Below are 18054 nucleotides of genomic sequence, written 5' to 3'. Positions count from 1 at the left end.
AGAATCCTTCATTCTTGGCCTCAGAGTACATGAACAGTAAATTCTTGGACTCAAAAATTTTATTTAAATCAGTTTTCCTTTCTTTTCCAGAATTATGCTTGTACATATGAAGATATATTTAAAAAACTTGGTTTCAAGAGTCAAAATGAAATGGCTCATTTACACAATGTGTGTGTGTATCCTTGTCCTAGTTCTTTGATTTGGCTTTGTCTGTGGAGAGCTGGCATGAAACTACCCAAGGGAGAGTTAGTCAAATTCTGGGAGATTGACTTATGGAAATATGTATTTTTAATACTTACGTAGATGTATGGAAGTAAAATTAGGAACCCCACGCTGAACAAATACACATCACTCTTTTCTAACATAAAGCAAAATCCTAAGATTATATACTGTGCTACAGATATTCCAATAGTCTGGTTTTCTGGTACCTAAATGGATCTCTGAAGAACATGCTTCTTTTTGTTGTTATCAGATCAGAATTTCAGTGCCCTACTTGCTGCTCCAGATGGTACATGTACCATACAGATGTTGATGCATAGTCAATGAAATCTTTTAAAATGTCAGTATACCCTACAGCAGAATAATCATTCATTGAGTAGGGAGGGAGGAAGGGCTGGGCCAAGAGTAGTTGATCCAGACTTGGGAATCCAAGCTGATTCTTTGAGGTCTACTGTCTACTGGTCTTCAGAGTTTGGGAAAACTTGTGTCAAGGACCCTCTCATGTAAAAAGGTCAAAAGAGCAGGGAATACCCCAATAAAGATGTTAAAAAAAAAAAAAGAGCAGGGACCATAATTGAGGGTTGTGTACCCTTCTAATGACTTGCTAGCTTCTGTATCTGTCTTCACATGATCAACTATAAATCCCTTAAAATGAGAAGAGCTTAAATGCAGGTGGTCATCTGGGACCCCAAGGAGGGGTCAAGGTAGAGAGCCTCCGGCTCCTTTCATAGCAACAACTATGGAAGAGCAGAAGAAGTAGCAACTATGGAGAGGAGGTAAGAGGAGGCCAAGGTCTCATAGCTTGCTATAAAGAAAGGAACATGGAAAATGGAGTTTGTAGGAGTTTATGTAAGCATAGGGGATAAGTTCATTGGTCTACACAAAATGAGGAGATAGAACTGAGACCCCTACATAAATCAAGAGCTCTCAAAAAAGGGCTACACTCTTATAGTTCCTTGGAGAAATAATTGAATCCAGATATGTAGCAGGGGAACAAAACAGGTGAGCCACGAATTATTTATGGTGCCAGAAAGAAATGAAATGCACCAAGACTAAGAGGACATGGCAAAAGGACATAAGAGCTGACTCAAATAAGCTCTCACTGGTCAATCTTGGGACAAGTTTAGTGTTATCTACAAAGGGGAAAAGATACTGTTACAGTGCAGAGGTCTGAAGGATACTACTTTAAACAAGTGATCAAATTAACATCACTGATACTGGGACAAACTGATATGTGTTTTTGGATGTGAAGTGTTGGGGAAAATGTAGACAAAAGATTCAAAGAAGGTGTTATAAATATGTTCAAAGAACCAAAGTAAATCATGCTTAGAGAAGTAAAGTATAATGACAATGTCTCATCAAAGAGATCTAGGACTGTGTGGAGAGTGTGATCCCAGGACAGGTTCTTCTTGGTTGTCTCTCATATTCTTTCTATTAATCTTCTGACTGGTTTGCTGTTTTGCTTATTGCTATCCTGGAGCTACCAGTCTCTCTTAAATGCTTACCACCAAAATCTCTACCATTTTCAACAATGCCCTTAGGTATGCACCTCTCCATGCTCTCTTTTAATAAAGTCCATCATCTTAAGCAGAGTTATCGAGCTCTTGGTCCTTATGGCCTGCCCCTCCCCCTGGGCAGAATCTCTGGACCACTGCATTGGAGCTGGGGGCAGGGACAGTGGGTTTCTTTTTCTGGAGTGACACTCCTGTTTTCCCAGTGGGTGCCAGGGATGGTGATAGCTTGCCACTGCCATAATGGGATCTCTATTGTATGAGTGAGCGGGCTGTGGAGCCAATTGGGCGCCAGGATTCTCAGCCTGTCTTTCCTCCGGTAAAGCCCTTGTCCTATGGGTGGGAGCTGAATGGGGAAAGAAAGTTTCAGTCCTCTCAGACTCACCTGCCTAGAACAGAGCTTCTGTAACATTGGGCTGGGGAGAAAGAAAGACACCAGCAGCCTGCCCTTCCCAGGGTGAAACTGTAGCCATAGACTAGAAGTTGTAGGGAAAGGGAGCACCTGTCTTCCTGCACATACCTGCCTAGAGAAGAGAGTCCATTGTACAGAGCTATGGGGTGGGGCATGGGAGCAGGTCGTGGCTCAAATGCCACAGACTCACTATTCTTACTGAGATTTAGCAGATTTTCTTGTATAACTGTTTCTTCATTTTCTGTATTTCCTTAAGACAATTTGTGGAGACTTTAAATGTTTTTTAAAAGTAGTTTTTCAATGCTTAAATGGTTGTTTCACTGCAGAAAGTTTCATCAGATATCTTGTACCACCATTCGGGAAGTTCTGCCTATTCGTGGGCCATTTCTTATATATAAGGAAGGATGATTCATAGGATGGAATCAAGAGCTATGGACAATCATACCCAGAGAGCAGTACTGGGCCCTAATAAGAAAACTAGTGATACATGCCCAGCTGGATTTCAGAGTAGCTATGGACTACTATATGTCTCCTATTCCCATCCTTTGTAAATGGAAGTGTCTACTGTGGTTATTAAATTTCTACCTCAGCATTATATGTTGGGAGTTTAGGGGCACATAACTTGTTTATTTCACAGGTCCTCAGATCTAGAGGATCTACACCAAGGAAATTCCAAACTTGAGGAGACTTATCCCCACCTAGAACTTATTTAGCTGATGAGATCCTGGTCCTCAAACCTGAACTTGATGTCAAAATAGACTGAGATTTCTGGAGGCCTTGTGAGGAGGTGGGTGTATTTTGCATGTACGAGAAATGTAAATAATTTATGGTTAGAGGGGGAAATGTGGTAGATTTTAAATGGCTGCAAATTCATTGTCACTTCTCCCATTCAATATGGGCTGGCTTTAGTGACTTGCTTGACTAATGGAATACAATGGACGTGATGTTCTAAGATTTTAGTCACAAGATCAGAAGAAACCTTGATCTTCTGCCTGGGAAGTTTTGAAATTCATCTACCATGCTGTGAGAAAATCTAAGCAGCCACATGGGTAGTAACATGTAGAGAGGAACTGAGGTCCCCAGCTGACAGTGCTGTCTGAGCGCCCAGCTGACAACCCAACACCAATTTACCAAGAAGGAGAAAGATCTATTTTGAAAGTCGATACTTCAGTTTCAGTAGAGCCATTTGTGTGGAGTAGAGATGAGCCATTCCCACCCAAATTGCAGATTCACAAGCAGAAATACATGATAGTTACTGTTTTAAGCCACTAAGTTTTAAAGTGGTTTGTTATGTAGCATAAATAACCAAACATTCTTCAAACCAGCAATTCCGTATCTATATGCCTACCCTGATAAACTCTTATACATGTGAATAAAAAACATATATGAGAATGTTTATTGCAGCACTCTATATAAAAGTGAAAAAGTTGAAATAATGTACCATTTGTCAGTTGGGGAATGGCTAAATAAACTGTGCCTTTTTCACACAGTGGTTAAAATAAATGAACTAGATCTATCTGTATCAATATGCATAATCTAAAAAATAATGTTAAATGATAACAGCGATTTCAAGAAGATACATGTAGTAGATTCCATTTATATATATTCAAAAATATACAGAACAATGCTGTGCATTATTTATGGACATACATTTTTATAGTAAATGTGCAAAGCCAAGCAGATGCTTATTAAACATCAACTTTAGGAAAGTGGCTCTCTCTATGGAAGGGTAAGGAAGGCGGAAAGGTTGAAAGTGGGGCTTTACCTGTGATAGTAATGTTTCATCTCTTTTGTTCTTTCTTTTTTAGAACTCCATAAGACAAACTGTTTACATCTTTTTTTTTTTTTTTTTTTTGTGGTACGCGGGCCTCTCACTGTTGTGGCCTCTCCCGTTGCGGAGCACAGGCTCCGGATGCGCAGGCTCAGCGGCCATGGCTCACGGGCCCAGCCGCTCCGCGGCATGTGGGATCTTCCTGGACCGGGGCACGAACCCGTGTCCCCTGCATCGGCAGGCGGACTCTCAACCACTGCGCCACCAGGGGAGCCCTGTTTACATCTTTTTTATCTTTGTGGTAGGCATGAAGGTGTCTGTTATATTATTTTCTGTCATTCATATGCTTGAATTCGTTCATATTTTATATTTTTTTAAAAATAGAAGAGAGGAAAGTATTAGATATGCACTCATTATCACTATGACATACTATGTCCACATGGGTGGGGCACGATCAACAATAAAGAATAAAAAATTTTTACATAAAATAAAATGCACCCTTTCAAATTGTACAGTTTGATGAGTTTTGACATATATATATGTATATATATGTATATATATATATATATATATATATATATATATATATATATATACCATTACACCATCACCACAGTCAAAATGTAGAACATGCCTGTCACTTCAGAGGTTCTCTGATGCAGCTTTGTGGTCAGTCGCACCATCTCTGGCCCCAGGCAGCTATGGATTTGCTTTATGTAACTATGGATTACTTTTACCTTTTATAGCAATTGATATAAATGAATTTATACACTAGGTTTGCTTTTGGGACTGGCTTCTTTTGTTCAGCATGCGGATTTTGAGATTCATACATGTAGTAAGTGTATCAGTAGTATGTCCCTTTGTATTGCTCACTAGTATTTTACTGTATAAGTACACACTATTTGTTTATTCTTCTGATGTTGGACATTTAAATTGTTTCCTGGTTTTGACCATTATAAATAAAACTACTATGAACATTCATATGTAAGTCTTTTTTTGTGAACATAGGTTTCCATTTCTCTTGGGTAAATAGCTATGAGTGGGATTTCTGAGACCTATGGTAAGTATATGTTTGGCTTTACAAGATGCTAACAAACTGTTCTCCAAAGTGCTTGTAACATTTTTTTTAAGTAGCTAGAGATGATTTTATTCCCAGAAGCAATGTATGAGAGTTCCAATTGATTTACATGCTCACCGACACTTGGTATTATTAGTCTTTTAAAATTTAGCCATTCAAATGGATAAGTAGTGGTATCTCATTGTGGTTTAATTTGCATTCTGCTGATGACTAATGCTATTGAGCATCTTTTTACATGCCCATTGACCATTCTTAAATATTATTAGTGAAATATTTGCTTAAATCCATTGTCCATTTAAAAATTGGATTTTTGCTTTCTTATTATTGAGTTATAAGAGTTCTTTAATTATGGGTAGAAGTCCTATGTCAGATATTTGGATTGTGAATATCATTTTGAGTTAATTTTTGTGCCTGGCATGAGGTGAGGGTTGAGGTTCACATTACATAATATGGATAGCCAGTTGTTCCAGCACTTGATGGGACTGTGCTTAGAATCTGCTCTACTTCTGCACTTCCTATTATGTGAATTATTAAATAATCAATGTCATTAATTTAAGCCAAAAAGTATCTGTATGTATTAATTCCTTTGACTACCTCCCTATTTTCCCTCTAACATTTCCACTGAGAATAGAAGAAGCATAGGGGAAATTACCTAAGTGTGTAAAACACACACACACAGCCACAGAAGAGAGAGACAGGGAGAGAGACAGAGACAGAGATGCATTCCTGTTTACCCCAGAGCAATGACATACAGCATCATCATAGTTACACAACAGCCAGTGACAAAATTAGTTTAAATCCAAATTGTTTAAACTTTCTCCCTTCTTCTTTTAGCTTTAGCACATTCGACCCTGCTAACTCCAGGCCTCTTTCCAATTCCGTAACCTAAGCCCTCATCGTCTTCTGCTGGGTGCTCTATAACCACCTCCTTTCTGGATGTTTCTCTCCTGAGTCCATCCTGCCTGACTACGTTTTTTTTTTGCAGTGCTGCTTTCACTAAATTGTTCCTAAGCTCAGACCTTCACAATGCCCTGTTCTCTTAGCTTCATCAGGTCCAGACTCTTCTGTCTGGCTCTCAAGGCCCCACCTCTTCTACGTAACTTTCTTCCTAATAGGCTGGTGTTCTTGCCTTTCCATGGACAACCTGTATTAATCCTGCCACTTGACTTTTTGTTCCTGCAGTTCTCGTCTTTCCTCACATTCTACGTCTTCTACAAAGACTTCATTGAGGTCTCTACCTTAATCACTTCTTTATATTGTGAATTTCTATCACAACAAGCTCCACTCAGCCTGTGTATTTTCTTATATTGTTGCTATTATTGAATGTGTATGTCTTGTCTCCCCAGCTGGAATAGTGACTATATTCTTCTGTCCCCACAATGCTAAGCACATAAATGCTTCCTTGGCTTATTTTACCATTTTTTCACAGATTAGAGTGTCAATTTAAAATTAAAGATACTTTTTACTTTTAGAATTGCCTTTTCATTTCATCTGTTGCCTTTGTTCTCCTGGAAAGAGGAAGGGCTTCTATGGAAAGACTGTTATGGCAACTCCACCCAAATTTTTGATTCTCTCCACAGGTTGGAAGCAAATGGGAAGCCAATATTCTCTAATTCCAGGCCAGAAGTGAACCAGAAGGTAAGAGACAGGTGGTTGGAGAGTGAATATTCTCTCTCTAAGACATCAAGAAAAGGCAAGAGGGCTTCCCTGGGGGCGCAGTGGTTGAGAGTCCGCCTGCCGATGCAGGGGATGCGGGGTGCGTGCCCCGGTCTGGGAAGATCCCACATGCCGCGGAGCGGCTGGGCCCCTGAGCCATGGCCGCTGAGCCTGCGCGTCCGGAGCCTGTGTTCCGCAGCGGGAGAGGCCACAGCGGTGAGAGGCCCACGTACCGCAAGAAAAAAAAAAAAAGAAAGAAAAGGCAAGAAGCAGGCCCCCTAATCTAATCCTTGGTTACCCTAAGACAAAGACCACTCTCTTCAGAGGATTTTCTCCTGGATGCAGTGGCTGCTGTTTCCTAGCTTTAACAAAGTGAAACTTAATTGGGAAAACTCTTTTTAAAATTATTATTATTAAAGTGCACATAGAAAATAAAGGAGGGAAAAAGTATGCAAGGGAACGCACTACTGCTTCCCTTTTTCTATCCCCACTGTCAACGAAAGAGGCTCTCAGTGCACCCGCAGCTCCCAGTGGAGCTATTAAGGATAGCACACTCCAGGGAACCCGAACCTGCACTTCCCTGTGGAGCTGGTGAGAGAGTGGTATTTAGTTCCACACACTTGGCCCCGTACACATGCACACACAATCAGTCTCCTTAACCCTGTTTTTCTCTGTCCTTGTTCATAAAAATTCCTGTCTGATGTCATCAGTGATTTAATTTGCTGTGTCCATCTCACAGGACTGACCCTTGGGTTCCAACATTGCTGGTGAGGTATTTTAGTTGTTTACTGGCATAACAGGTATGCCCGAGGGACCACGAATCACCTGTGATTTTCAGCAGTCATTATACCAAACTTTCAATGGCATTAAATTCATTTTTTACATATGTGGAGTCTCACCCTGTGAAGAAAAAAAAAAGGCTGTAAATACAATGCTTTCAAATGAAAATAGTATTTAGTATTTGACTGTCATCCACTTTGTTTTGCTCCGTGGATTACTTCAGCTAGAATTTCTGGTGCTGTAGAAAACCAGTTGAGAAAATAACCATCCTTTATGAGCAATTTTAGGTTTTCTAACCCTTATTGCAATCTTCTGCTTTAATTTGTTTTCCATTAGTACATGCTCAAGTGTAGTGAAAAGAAAAGCACTGGGCTGGGAGAGGGAGAATGAGAATGTTCCAGCTCTGCCAGTCTCTCATTTTATGACCATGGTCAAGTCCTCTTCCCTCTCTGGGCCTCAGTTTCCTCATTTGTCAAAAGAGGGACTTGGGCTGGATAGTCTTAAAAGGCTCCTCCACCTTTCATATATTGTAATTCCAATCAAATATGCTGTTTTCACAGATTTTTAAAACACAAAACCAAATTTGTAACACGGGCATTAGCAGATTTTTTAAAAAATCTTTCTTTTTTCTCAATAATAAGCCTCAGAGGTGGGATTTCAAAATTAGAATTTCCTACAGGCTGCAGCCATAATGATAGAACCATCACAGGTCTACTATTAGAGTTAATATTCTTATCCGTAGACATCTAGAGAAGCAAATAATGTTTGAAGATCTTTTTGCTGTTTCTTTGTGGGTTCTTTATCCAGAGGTGTTTATATGAGTGTATCTTTATATAATGAGTGGTAAGAAAAGTGGGAATGTAATGAGCAAAGGAAAATAAAGCCCCCTCCTTTTATCTTTGCCCCAACCTGTCTCTGTGATTGTTTCTCAGCGAAACCACTGGTGTTTTGCAGCTTGGGGAGATCAGCTATGTACCGGCACTCATTCACTGCTAATAGGGGCTGCTAATAGTGTTCCCATCTCCTGTCAAGGCTGTCACAGTTGATTTTTTTTTACATTTCTGTGAGTTCCATCAAGTTTAACAGCTGAAAATCAAGCTCATTAAGAAGCTCTCCAAGTATTTCAGCATGGGCTAATTTTCCAAGGCTAGGCTTGGGCACAGAATTTAGTGAAGGGAATCTAGATATGGATCAAATAAGAACCAGGGACTTTATTCACAGAACTTTGGGAGGAAAGAGGGAATTGAATGGTAAATGGAATGCCCCAAATGATGGTCTGTGTGTTTGGCAAAATTGCCCAATGACCTTAAGTATTCTGCTAAAGTCCATGCAACTACTTAATATACTGGCATATGCATAAAAGCAGCTCAGGAATGGTGAGAGATTTTAATTCATTCACTCATTTATTTATTCTTTCATTTGTGCAGGTAAGACTCTAGGCTCTGCCATTCTTCATGCAGATAGGGCAAAGACTTTGGCAAGACAACCCTTAAAATGGTTTCCTCCTCCATTGCTGTCTGCTCCTTCGCAGCCTCCTTTGTAATTTCCTACTCACCTTCCCAGTTTGTTAATATTGGGGTGCCCTAAGGCTTAGTTTTTGAATTTCTTCTCTATCAATGCCCGCTCTCTTTGTGATTTCATCCAGTATTATATCTTTAAATATGATCTATATGCCAACAACTCCAAACTGATATTTCTAGCACAGACCTCTCCTCTGAACTCCAGATTTATATATCTACCTACTTAACATTTTCACTTGGATATGTAGTAGATGTCGCAAACTTAATAGGTCAAAAATGGAATTTCCCCTCAAATCTGCTCATCCCATGGTCTTCCCCATCTCAAGAGATGGCTCTCCATCCTACCAGTTGCTCAGGCTGAAAACCTTGAGTCACCCTTGACTCCTTTCTTTGTCTGACACCTCACAACGAATCCATCAGGAACTCCTGATGGTTCCAACTTCAATATCTACATATCTCCTGTACTTGACCACTCTTGGACTCCAATGCTATCACCCTGAAGCTGTCATCATCCCTCTTTTGGATTACTGCAATAGCTTGCTCACTGGTGTTCCTGTTTCCCCCACCTCCGTCACCCCCGCAGTGCATTCTCAGTGAAGATTTCAGAACGATTCTTTTAACGGGTAGGCTAGATCACGCTCTCCTCCACTCAAAACTCCCCAATGCTCCTCATCTCACCAAAGGCTGTCAGGGTCTATAAGGTCCAACATGATCTGCCCCCTCTCCTCCAGTTAACTCTCTGACCTCATCTCTTAGTAATGTCCCCCTCACTCACTCTGCCTTTATGTTCCTCAAACACACCAGGTAACTTCTTGTCTCAGAGCTTTTGTATTAGCTGTTCCCTCTGGAGGAATGCCCCTCCCCTATCAGCATGGTGTATTCTCTCATCTTTAGGAGTATTCCCTGCTTTAGTTTTATATAACATATATCATCATCCAACATTATTTATACTATATATAATATTATATATATGTTTGTATATTTTATATATATATATATATAAAATATACATTTGTTGACTGCTGTATTTCTAGTTGCCAGAACTGTGGTAGGCACGTACGTGATCAATTTGATGAGTGAGTGAATGAATGAATAAATGAAGGCATTATTCAAGCCTGAGTGACCAATGTCTGTGAGCCAGGCCTCAATGAGACAATAAAGGAAAGGTCATTTTGACTTGTAGTAATGTAGGATCAGGGGCCAACCCAACTTAGAGGCTGTATGTTTCTCAGTATCTGCTTAGATCAAATAATGGAATTGTAAAAATAATGCTTTTGCTAGTGAACTTATAATAAATATAAAACTATATACAACTTGAAATAATGGAGAAACTTGAAGTGTAAGCACTTAGCATCAATCCAGTCGAGTTGCTTTATACTAGGAAGGTTTACAGTGATAGCTTACTGTGATGGCTAATTTTATTTATGTGTCCATTTTACTGGGCCACAGAGTGCCCAGATATTTGGCTAAACATTATTTCTGGGTGTGTCTGTGAGAGTGTTTCTGGATGAGATTAACGTTTGAATTAGCAGACTGAGTAAAGCAGATTGCCCTCCCTAATGTGGGTGGGCCCCATCTAATCAGTTAAACATCTGAGTAGACCAAAAAGGCTGGCCCTCCTGCAAGTAAGAGACAATTCCTCCTGCCTGACTGCCTTTGAACTGGGACATTGGATGGATTTTTATTGTCTTTGGACTCAAATGGAAACATTAGCTCTTTCTGGGTGTCAGGCCTGCTTGTTTTCAGACTGGAACTACACCATTGGCTCTCCTGGATCTCAGCCCTTCAGACTCAGACTAGAAGTTTCACCATTAGTTCTCCTGATTCTCAGACCTTTGGACTCAGACTGGAACTACACCACTGGCTCTCCTGGGTCTCCAGCTTGCTGACTGCAGATTGTGGGACTTCTCAGCCTCTTCTTTTTATGAGGCCTGGCTCATCCTGTGGCTCAAGTTCAGTCGTTTCTGAGGCCCAGGGGGATTCCTGGCCTTTGATTCTCTGAGAGAGTGATGATGATAGCTCACGTGTACATCATGCTCCAAGCACTATAAGTAATTTATTTAAGCCTTATAACAACCCTATGAGAAAGATAATGTTATCATCCCCATTTTACAGATGAGGAAATTGAGGCATGGGAAGACTGAATAGCTTGCCCAAGGTCGAAAAGTCAGGACTTGTACCTTTGCAGTCAGCTTCTCTTAACATTATAAAGTAAATCCTTATAGCATTTCTCTAAATCTCCCTTGCTGAGACCAGTTCAAGTGCCCTACAGTCATCCCTAGGCAAGAGAAAGAGTCCTGATGGACAAGATTACCTTTTCTACCAACTTTAAAAGTTTAATGCTCTCTGGCTCTCACCCTTGCTGCCTCCCTTCTTTTCACTTGTCCTTTTCTTCTTTTATTTTTTCTTTCCTTCTCTCTAGTTCACTTCCTACCTTTTTGAAATTCATTTATTGACCATTTCCCCTATCTTCTTGATTATTTTCAACAGGAGGCAATAATATTGTCACTTTTCTATCTTAAAAAAATCCTCTCTTGACTCGATTTTCCTTTTAGCTTCAGACCCATCTTCTCATTCTTTCCTAAACCCCCTCCAGTCAGGCTTTTGCTCCCATGCCCACTGAAACTACAGTGCCCTTCACATTGCTAAGTCCAGTGGTCAGTTCTCACATTGCTTGACTTGACTTCAGCATTTGAAACATTCACTCTTTCTTCATTCATATACTTTCTTCACTTGGCTTCTAGGATGCTACACTCTCTTGGTTTTCAATGTTCCTTTTCAGTATCACTTGCTGATTTTTTTTATATCCCTGACCCTTTAACTTTAGAGTTCTCTTGGGCTCAGTCCTTGGACCTCAGTCATTCCCTTAGTGATCTCATTTAATTTCAAGACTTTAAATGCCATCTAAAAGCTGATGATTTCAATTGTATATCCTCATCTTGGATTTCTTCTGACCTTCAGATTCCTTTGTCCAACTGCCTGCCTGAGATTTCTACCTTAAAGAGATATAGGCATCTCAAAGTTAACACATCCAAATCTGATCTTCCTTCCCAAATCTACTCCTCGACAATCTCCCCCATCTCAGTAAATTCCAGTTGCTCAGGCCAAGAAGCTTCATTCCTTATTCCACTCTTTCCCTTATATCATATATTCAGTTATTTTGCATCTTCAGGTTATACCTGGAATCTTTCCATTTCACATTAGTTCCAATTCTACCACTGTGTTTCAAAACTACCTTTATTTGTTTCTCACCTGGATAACTGCAATAGCCTCCAACTGGTCTCCCTATTTCCTCCCTTACCACTTATACTCTACTTTTCACTTAGCATCCAGAATAAGCCTTTGAAAATACAAGTTACTGTTGCATAATCAATGCCTAGATAGGTTGTCAGAATGTAGTAGATTCTCCATAAATATTTACTGAGTGAATGAATGAAGGAAGGAAGGAATCAAATATGGTCCTTGCAGGGAGGATGATAGGTACATGATCATACTACAGGGTAGGCAGTGGTTAAGTCTTACTTTGGAGGTACAGATAAAGGGTTCTTGGGAGCTCAAAGAAGGGAGAGGTCATTCAGATATGGGAAGTGAGTCAGGGGAATCCAGGAGGGCTTAATGGAGGAAGTAGCATTTGAGCTGGGACTTGAAGAATGGGTAGTATTTGGACTTGGGATGTAGAGGGAAGCACAGGGAGTTCAGTTAGGCTTAAGTAGGGTATGTGAAGGGTGGCAGAAGTGAGAAATAAGATTAGAAATGAAGTCTTTGGCCAAAACATGAAGGTCCCTGAATGCCAGGTTAAAGATATGAAATGGAGTGGATATGAAGGTTACAGAATTGGGTGAAAAAATTTGAGTCATAAATCAGTGATTTTCTCTGATTTAACTTTCAGGTCTTTACTCAATTGTCTCTTATTTTAAGTTGTTTACAGACTTAATGATATGGTTCCTAACCTACTCCAGGTAAGAATCAAACAGGAAAAAGAAGGAGAAGATATTTAATCTGAAAACAGATACACCTCCAGGGAGAGAAGGGCTAGATGACTGCTAGAAGGAAGAAGATGGAAACCCTAAACTGTAGGCTTAGAACCTCTGTTACTGTACAATCTAATAACTTTTTCTTGCTTCCACATTTAAATATTCTTTTAATAACTTTTTTCTGATTACAGAAGTAATGCATATTCAATGTAAGACACTTGGACAACAGAACAACACAGAAAAAAAATCCCTCTGTGTCTATCTACCATCTGGAGACAAGCACCGCAAACAATTTGGTGTCACCCTTTTCTTTGCACGTATCCACAAACGTATATACATATATATTTACATATTTTAAACAAAACTTACATCATGCTGTGCAGATATGAAATAGACTGCTTTTCTCACTTAACAATAAACGTATCATGAATATTTCTGAAATTGACATCAGTTTTAATGGCTATATGGTATTCTCTTAGCCCTAATTTTGCTCATCTGGATTGTTTCTAATTATTTGTCATTAAATATCCTTCTTACATTCATCTTAGCACTTTTCTCTGCCATTTTTAAGGGATATATTTCTAGAAGTGAAATTGTTAGAATAACATATGACTACACTTTTAAAGTCTTCTCCCTTCTGAAAGGTTTTACTGTTCACACTCCCACCAGCAGAGAGGGTGTGCCTATTTCCTTATGCTCAGGATAACATAATTTTTTTTAATGAGAACTTCTATTTAATTAAGAGCTTCACATCTAAGTCCTCAACTCTTATCTTTCCTACATTGTATTTATAGACATACCAGTTGAAATATAGTTGCATTTGGATTACTTAATTCTAAATATCAGTTAAGATATTTTACCTAATTATTACCACAACACACAACTCAAACTGGCTCCCTTAAGGGGTCAAGCATCTCATTTTGCCTGGAAAGTCTAAGTCTAGGCCTTGTGTCTCATCAAAATTAATAGTGGCAATGCTGCCACTCTTAAAACTTTCAGTTTTGAGTGATATATCTTATGGCCTCCATTAAAATTTTATTATTTTTATAGTTTTAAAGGTTACTTTCCATTTACAGTTATTGCAAAATATTGGCTGTATTCTCCGTCTTGTACAATACATTTTTGAGCCTATCTTACACCCAATAGTTTGTACCTCTCACTCCCTCACCCCTATATTGCCCCTCCCCCCACTCCCCACCAGTAACCACTAGTTTATTCTCTGTATCTGTGAGTCTCCTTCTTTTTTGGTATATTCACTAGTTCGTTGTATTTTTTAGATTCCACATATAAGTGACATCATACAGTATTTGTCTTTCTCTGTCTGACTTACTTCACTTAGCATAATGCCCTCCAAGCCCATCGATGTTGCTGCAAATGGCAAAATTTCATTCCTTTTTATGGCTGCATAGTATTTCAGTGTGTGTGTGTGTGTGTGTGTGTGTATCACAACTCCTTTACCCATCCACCTGTTGATGGACACTTAGGTTGTTTCCATGTCTTGGCTGTTGTAAATAGTGCTGCTATGAACATTGGGGGATAGTATAAACTTTTGTATTCATTTTCATTTTCACTTAGCTTTTTCCTTTTGGGGGAGATTTTAAGGAACTTTCAGGACCAGGGGACTCAGCCAATCCTGTCTGCTTTGCAGTCCCTGGTTGAGGCATTGGCATAGTCCCTTTTCTCCTGAGCAGAACGGTACACTGAGGACAGCTTTGCTTGACTCCATCAAATGCTGATGCCCTAGGGACAATGAGAAGCATGAGGCAGCTGCCTGCATCCAACTGAAATTGGCTGAGTCTCAGCCCTGTGGTGAGTAGAGCACACCCTCAGTGCAGTGCTGCTCTGGCCAGGGAAGGAAGCTTATTAAGGCTAAGAAGGGCAAGAACCTATGAGATTGGCTCTTAGAAGCTGACATGTGTATTAGTCACTCAGCAGGGACCAGATGGGTAGGTAAGAGATGGGAGGGGGACTTGGAAGGCATTTGTATCTGTTGGGATCTATAGCCTGTAAATTCAGGGTAACATCTATCAGGAATCAATGTGTATCTTGATGCGTGTAAGCCTGTCCTGATGTTTCAGAGAGAAATGAAGAACCAGAGGGGCCGCTCAATCTCCGAAGTGTGCACTTCTGGACCAATAGCCTTTACGTGAGTGAGATATACCTGCTTCCCTGTGAACGTGAGCTGGGATGCTTCTATTCCAGCCCTCTGTCACTACGAGTGACTGGGGTGAGAACAGCCTGCTTTGGGGGTCAGACAGACTCAACAAGCCTCCTTTACTCCACTGCAGAGGACAGACTCAAGGTTGCACACTAGCTGAAGCAGCTGCTGCTAGAGGCTCTGACTCTGATGCTGGATGCAGCAGAGCAGAGTTATGCTAAGGTAACCATAGAGAGTCATTCCAGACTGGCCTTGGGGCTTGGTGTCTGCAGTAGGTATGATTTTATTTTGTCTCTGTGCCCTTCCAAGTGAAGGAGGAGGGAGTCATGGGCCAACTGGGGGAAGAAGGGGTGAATACAGTTGCTAGAGGGTTCACATGGGAGATGGTGGCAATGAAGTGTCTCTACCTGTGGCTTCTTCCACCTTTGTCCCTCAGGACTCTCGCTGCCACAGGCCCTGCACTGTCTCTGGCTCGCCAAGTTGATAACAGTGCAGATTCACTTTCTGAACACTGGCCAGAACACAATGCTCATCAACCTGGGCTGCCACAGTCTGATGGACCCTATCATGGCCCTACTTGGTTCTATTAGGTGAGCAAGCAAGAAAAATGTAGCCAGCAATGCCAGCATCCTCTCTCTTGCTGTCCCACTCATGGGACCCAGAGGCTGAGTGACTTGCCTAAGGTCTCAGGGCCAGTGACAGAACCGGGGAGTCCAATTCTCGTGACTTAGCTGTCTGATAAACCAAATGTCCATTTCATGGTAGTATTTCTCACTAGCATATTTGGGCAGAGGTTGGAGAATAGTGAGACAATACTGTGTCCTTTTCCACGGGCTGTTAGGTCAGCAGAGGGGGCAGGCACCTTTAGCCCTCCAGACCATTGAGATTCAGAGTAATGTCCCTGCTAGTGGTCCCACGAGCAGCTCTTAGCCCCAGCATTTCTAGAATGGTGAGCCTGGGTTAGCATAGCTAGTTATGGCTGCTGGAGGCTGGTTTTAGCCATTTAATGAGCAAGGATGTTTATCAGGGAATCAGCCCTTTCATTGTTCCATGTGTAGTTGAGTTAGTGGAAGAATATTCTTTCTCAGTAGTTTTCTCATAACTAACATTTTTAGTTAATAGTCATTGAGTCATTTGATATGGAGTCATCACAGCAAGGTCAGGACAGATCAAGAACCCTCTGTTTAACAGTATGGGAATGGATGTAAAACATCTTAGAAATGTTTTCATTTAAATTGATTTTTTAAAAAGGTTGGTACTGGAAGGGGCATGTTTCAGTTATCTGGTAAACTCATTTAAATACCTCAACGTCTTCTATTGCTGAATAAACAAAGCATGATTGCTTGTAATACCGGTGTTGCTAAGTGCTGCACACGCTTCTGTGTGTGTATATGTGTGTGTGTCTGTGTATGTGTGTGTGAGTGAGTGAGTGAAAGAGAGCGGGAAAGAGAGAGGCAGAGGGAGAGGGAGCGGGAGAGGGGAGGGTGAGGGAGCTTATTATGTGAAAAACACTGAATTCAACATTCCAGGTTTTTCTCTCTTGGACTATATGGTTCTGGTCCACTGGGTAGAACATATTTCGTTCATGTATTAAAACCCACTAATCTTGATTCTTAGAGCTCCTCCTTCAAACTCCTCAAGGACAGGTACACTCTCATATTCATCCTTGCATCCCCTATTGCTGGTAGAATGTTTTGGACAGAATAAGCACTTGAGCAACGTTTGAATTGAAATGTTGAATTTCATGTCTTGAGGTCCAGCCACATGGAAACAAACTGTTTTACTGGTGTGGGTACAAAACTTTTTTTAAAAAATGGGAATAAGATAATGTCTTATATTTTGTTTCTATTTTTTAACGTGTTTAGAATTTGTTGTCTTTTTATGATTCCAACCACACACTGGACTTCTCTCCAACAACTCCCAGATCCCTTTCCTTTGCCAGAACTGATGGTTTGGAGACTAACATCTTGTGAATAGCATTTGTCTCATTTTCTCCTAAATGCAGTACTTTGTGTTTGCTCACATTGAAGCTCATCTGTCACTTCTTCACCCAGAAATACAGACTTGTGGGACTCTCCTGGCAGTTTTGTATTGACTTAGAATTTCACCATTTCAAAATGTACAAAAAAATCAGTATCTCTATCATTTGTAAAATTTATTGCTACTATGTGATGGGCACTGTTCTAATTTATAAACATTAATATATTTAATGAAACTAATCCTGGTGCCACTTTGGGTGCTCTCACTTTATATTTCATCAACCTCCTCTATCAGGAGTTTCTTTTCTTAACCTAGAGACTGTGGGAAGAACTTAGGAAGTGTGTGAATTTGGATGGAAAAAATACGTTTAGATTTTCACTAACCTCTAACTGAAGTTTAGAGTTTTCTTCCATTATAAATGTAGGTGAACAAAGTACAGAAGTATTAGCAGGACCTGTGACTTTTTCACAAGTATCACAGATATTATCGTATCACAAGTTATTGCAGATTTTTTGAAATATTTATGTTTATCTACTTCAGAATTATAGTAGTTATTAGACCTGTCATTGCACGTTGCTATTTAATGTGTTATAGGAGCACATATGCTACTATGTCACACATGTGTTTTGATAACGGTATTATTTCAATACAGTTGGTTTCCTTTGTATTTTATTTCATGTATTTAAAAATGTTATTCTGATAGAGAGTTCACAGGCTTCACCAGATTTCCCAAGGGGTACATGGCACCAAAAATTAAGAACCCCTCCTTTATACTCTCTCAGCCATACAAGGCAGAGGCTCTGAAGGGTGGTGGAAATTGGGAGGACTCAGAGGAGTCCTGCATTCTCACTCCAGCTCCACCATCCACGTAGCTGTGTGACCTGGGGTATGGCTTTTCTCTTTCTGAGACTTGTTTTCCTTCATGGCAATAATGGGGAGGGAACCATCTGCCCCTGCAGGGTGTTGTGAAGATCAGATGACATAATGTCTGTGTA

The 18054-nt window shown here is 40.3% G+C and overlaps 1 protein-coding gene across 1 annotated transcript in view; it reads right to left on the bottom strand.

Moving 5' to 3' along the window:
- Positions 1-6857: 6857 nt before the first annotated feature.
- Positions 6858-18054, bottom strand: part of ENOX2 (ecto-NOX disulfide-thiol exchanger 2) — a 298173-nt gene continuing 286976 nt past the window's right edge. The window contains exon 16 of the mRNA XM_033848959.2: positions 6858-7547. Within this exon, the coding sequence (XP_033704850.1) occupies positions 7527-7547 (21 nt within the window). The 3' untranslated portion in view covers positions 6858-7526. The remainder of the gene's footprint in view (positions 7548-18054) is intronic.

This window comes from Tursiops truncatus, chromosome X, assembly GCF_011762595.2.
Source record: "Tursiops truncatus isolate mTurTru1 chromosome X, mTurTru1.mat.Y, whole genome shotgun sequence".
Taxonomy (NCBI): Eukaryota; Metazoa; Chordata; class Mammalia; order Artiodactyla; family Delphinidae; genus Tursiops; species Tursiops truncatus.
Note: the sequence above shows the minus strand (reverse complement) of the source record. Positions and strands in the feature narration are given on the sequence as shown.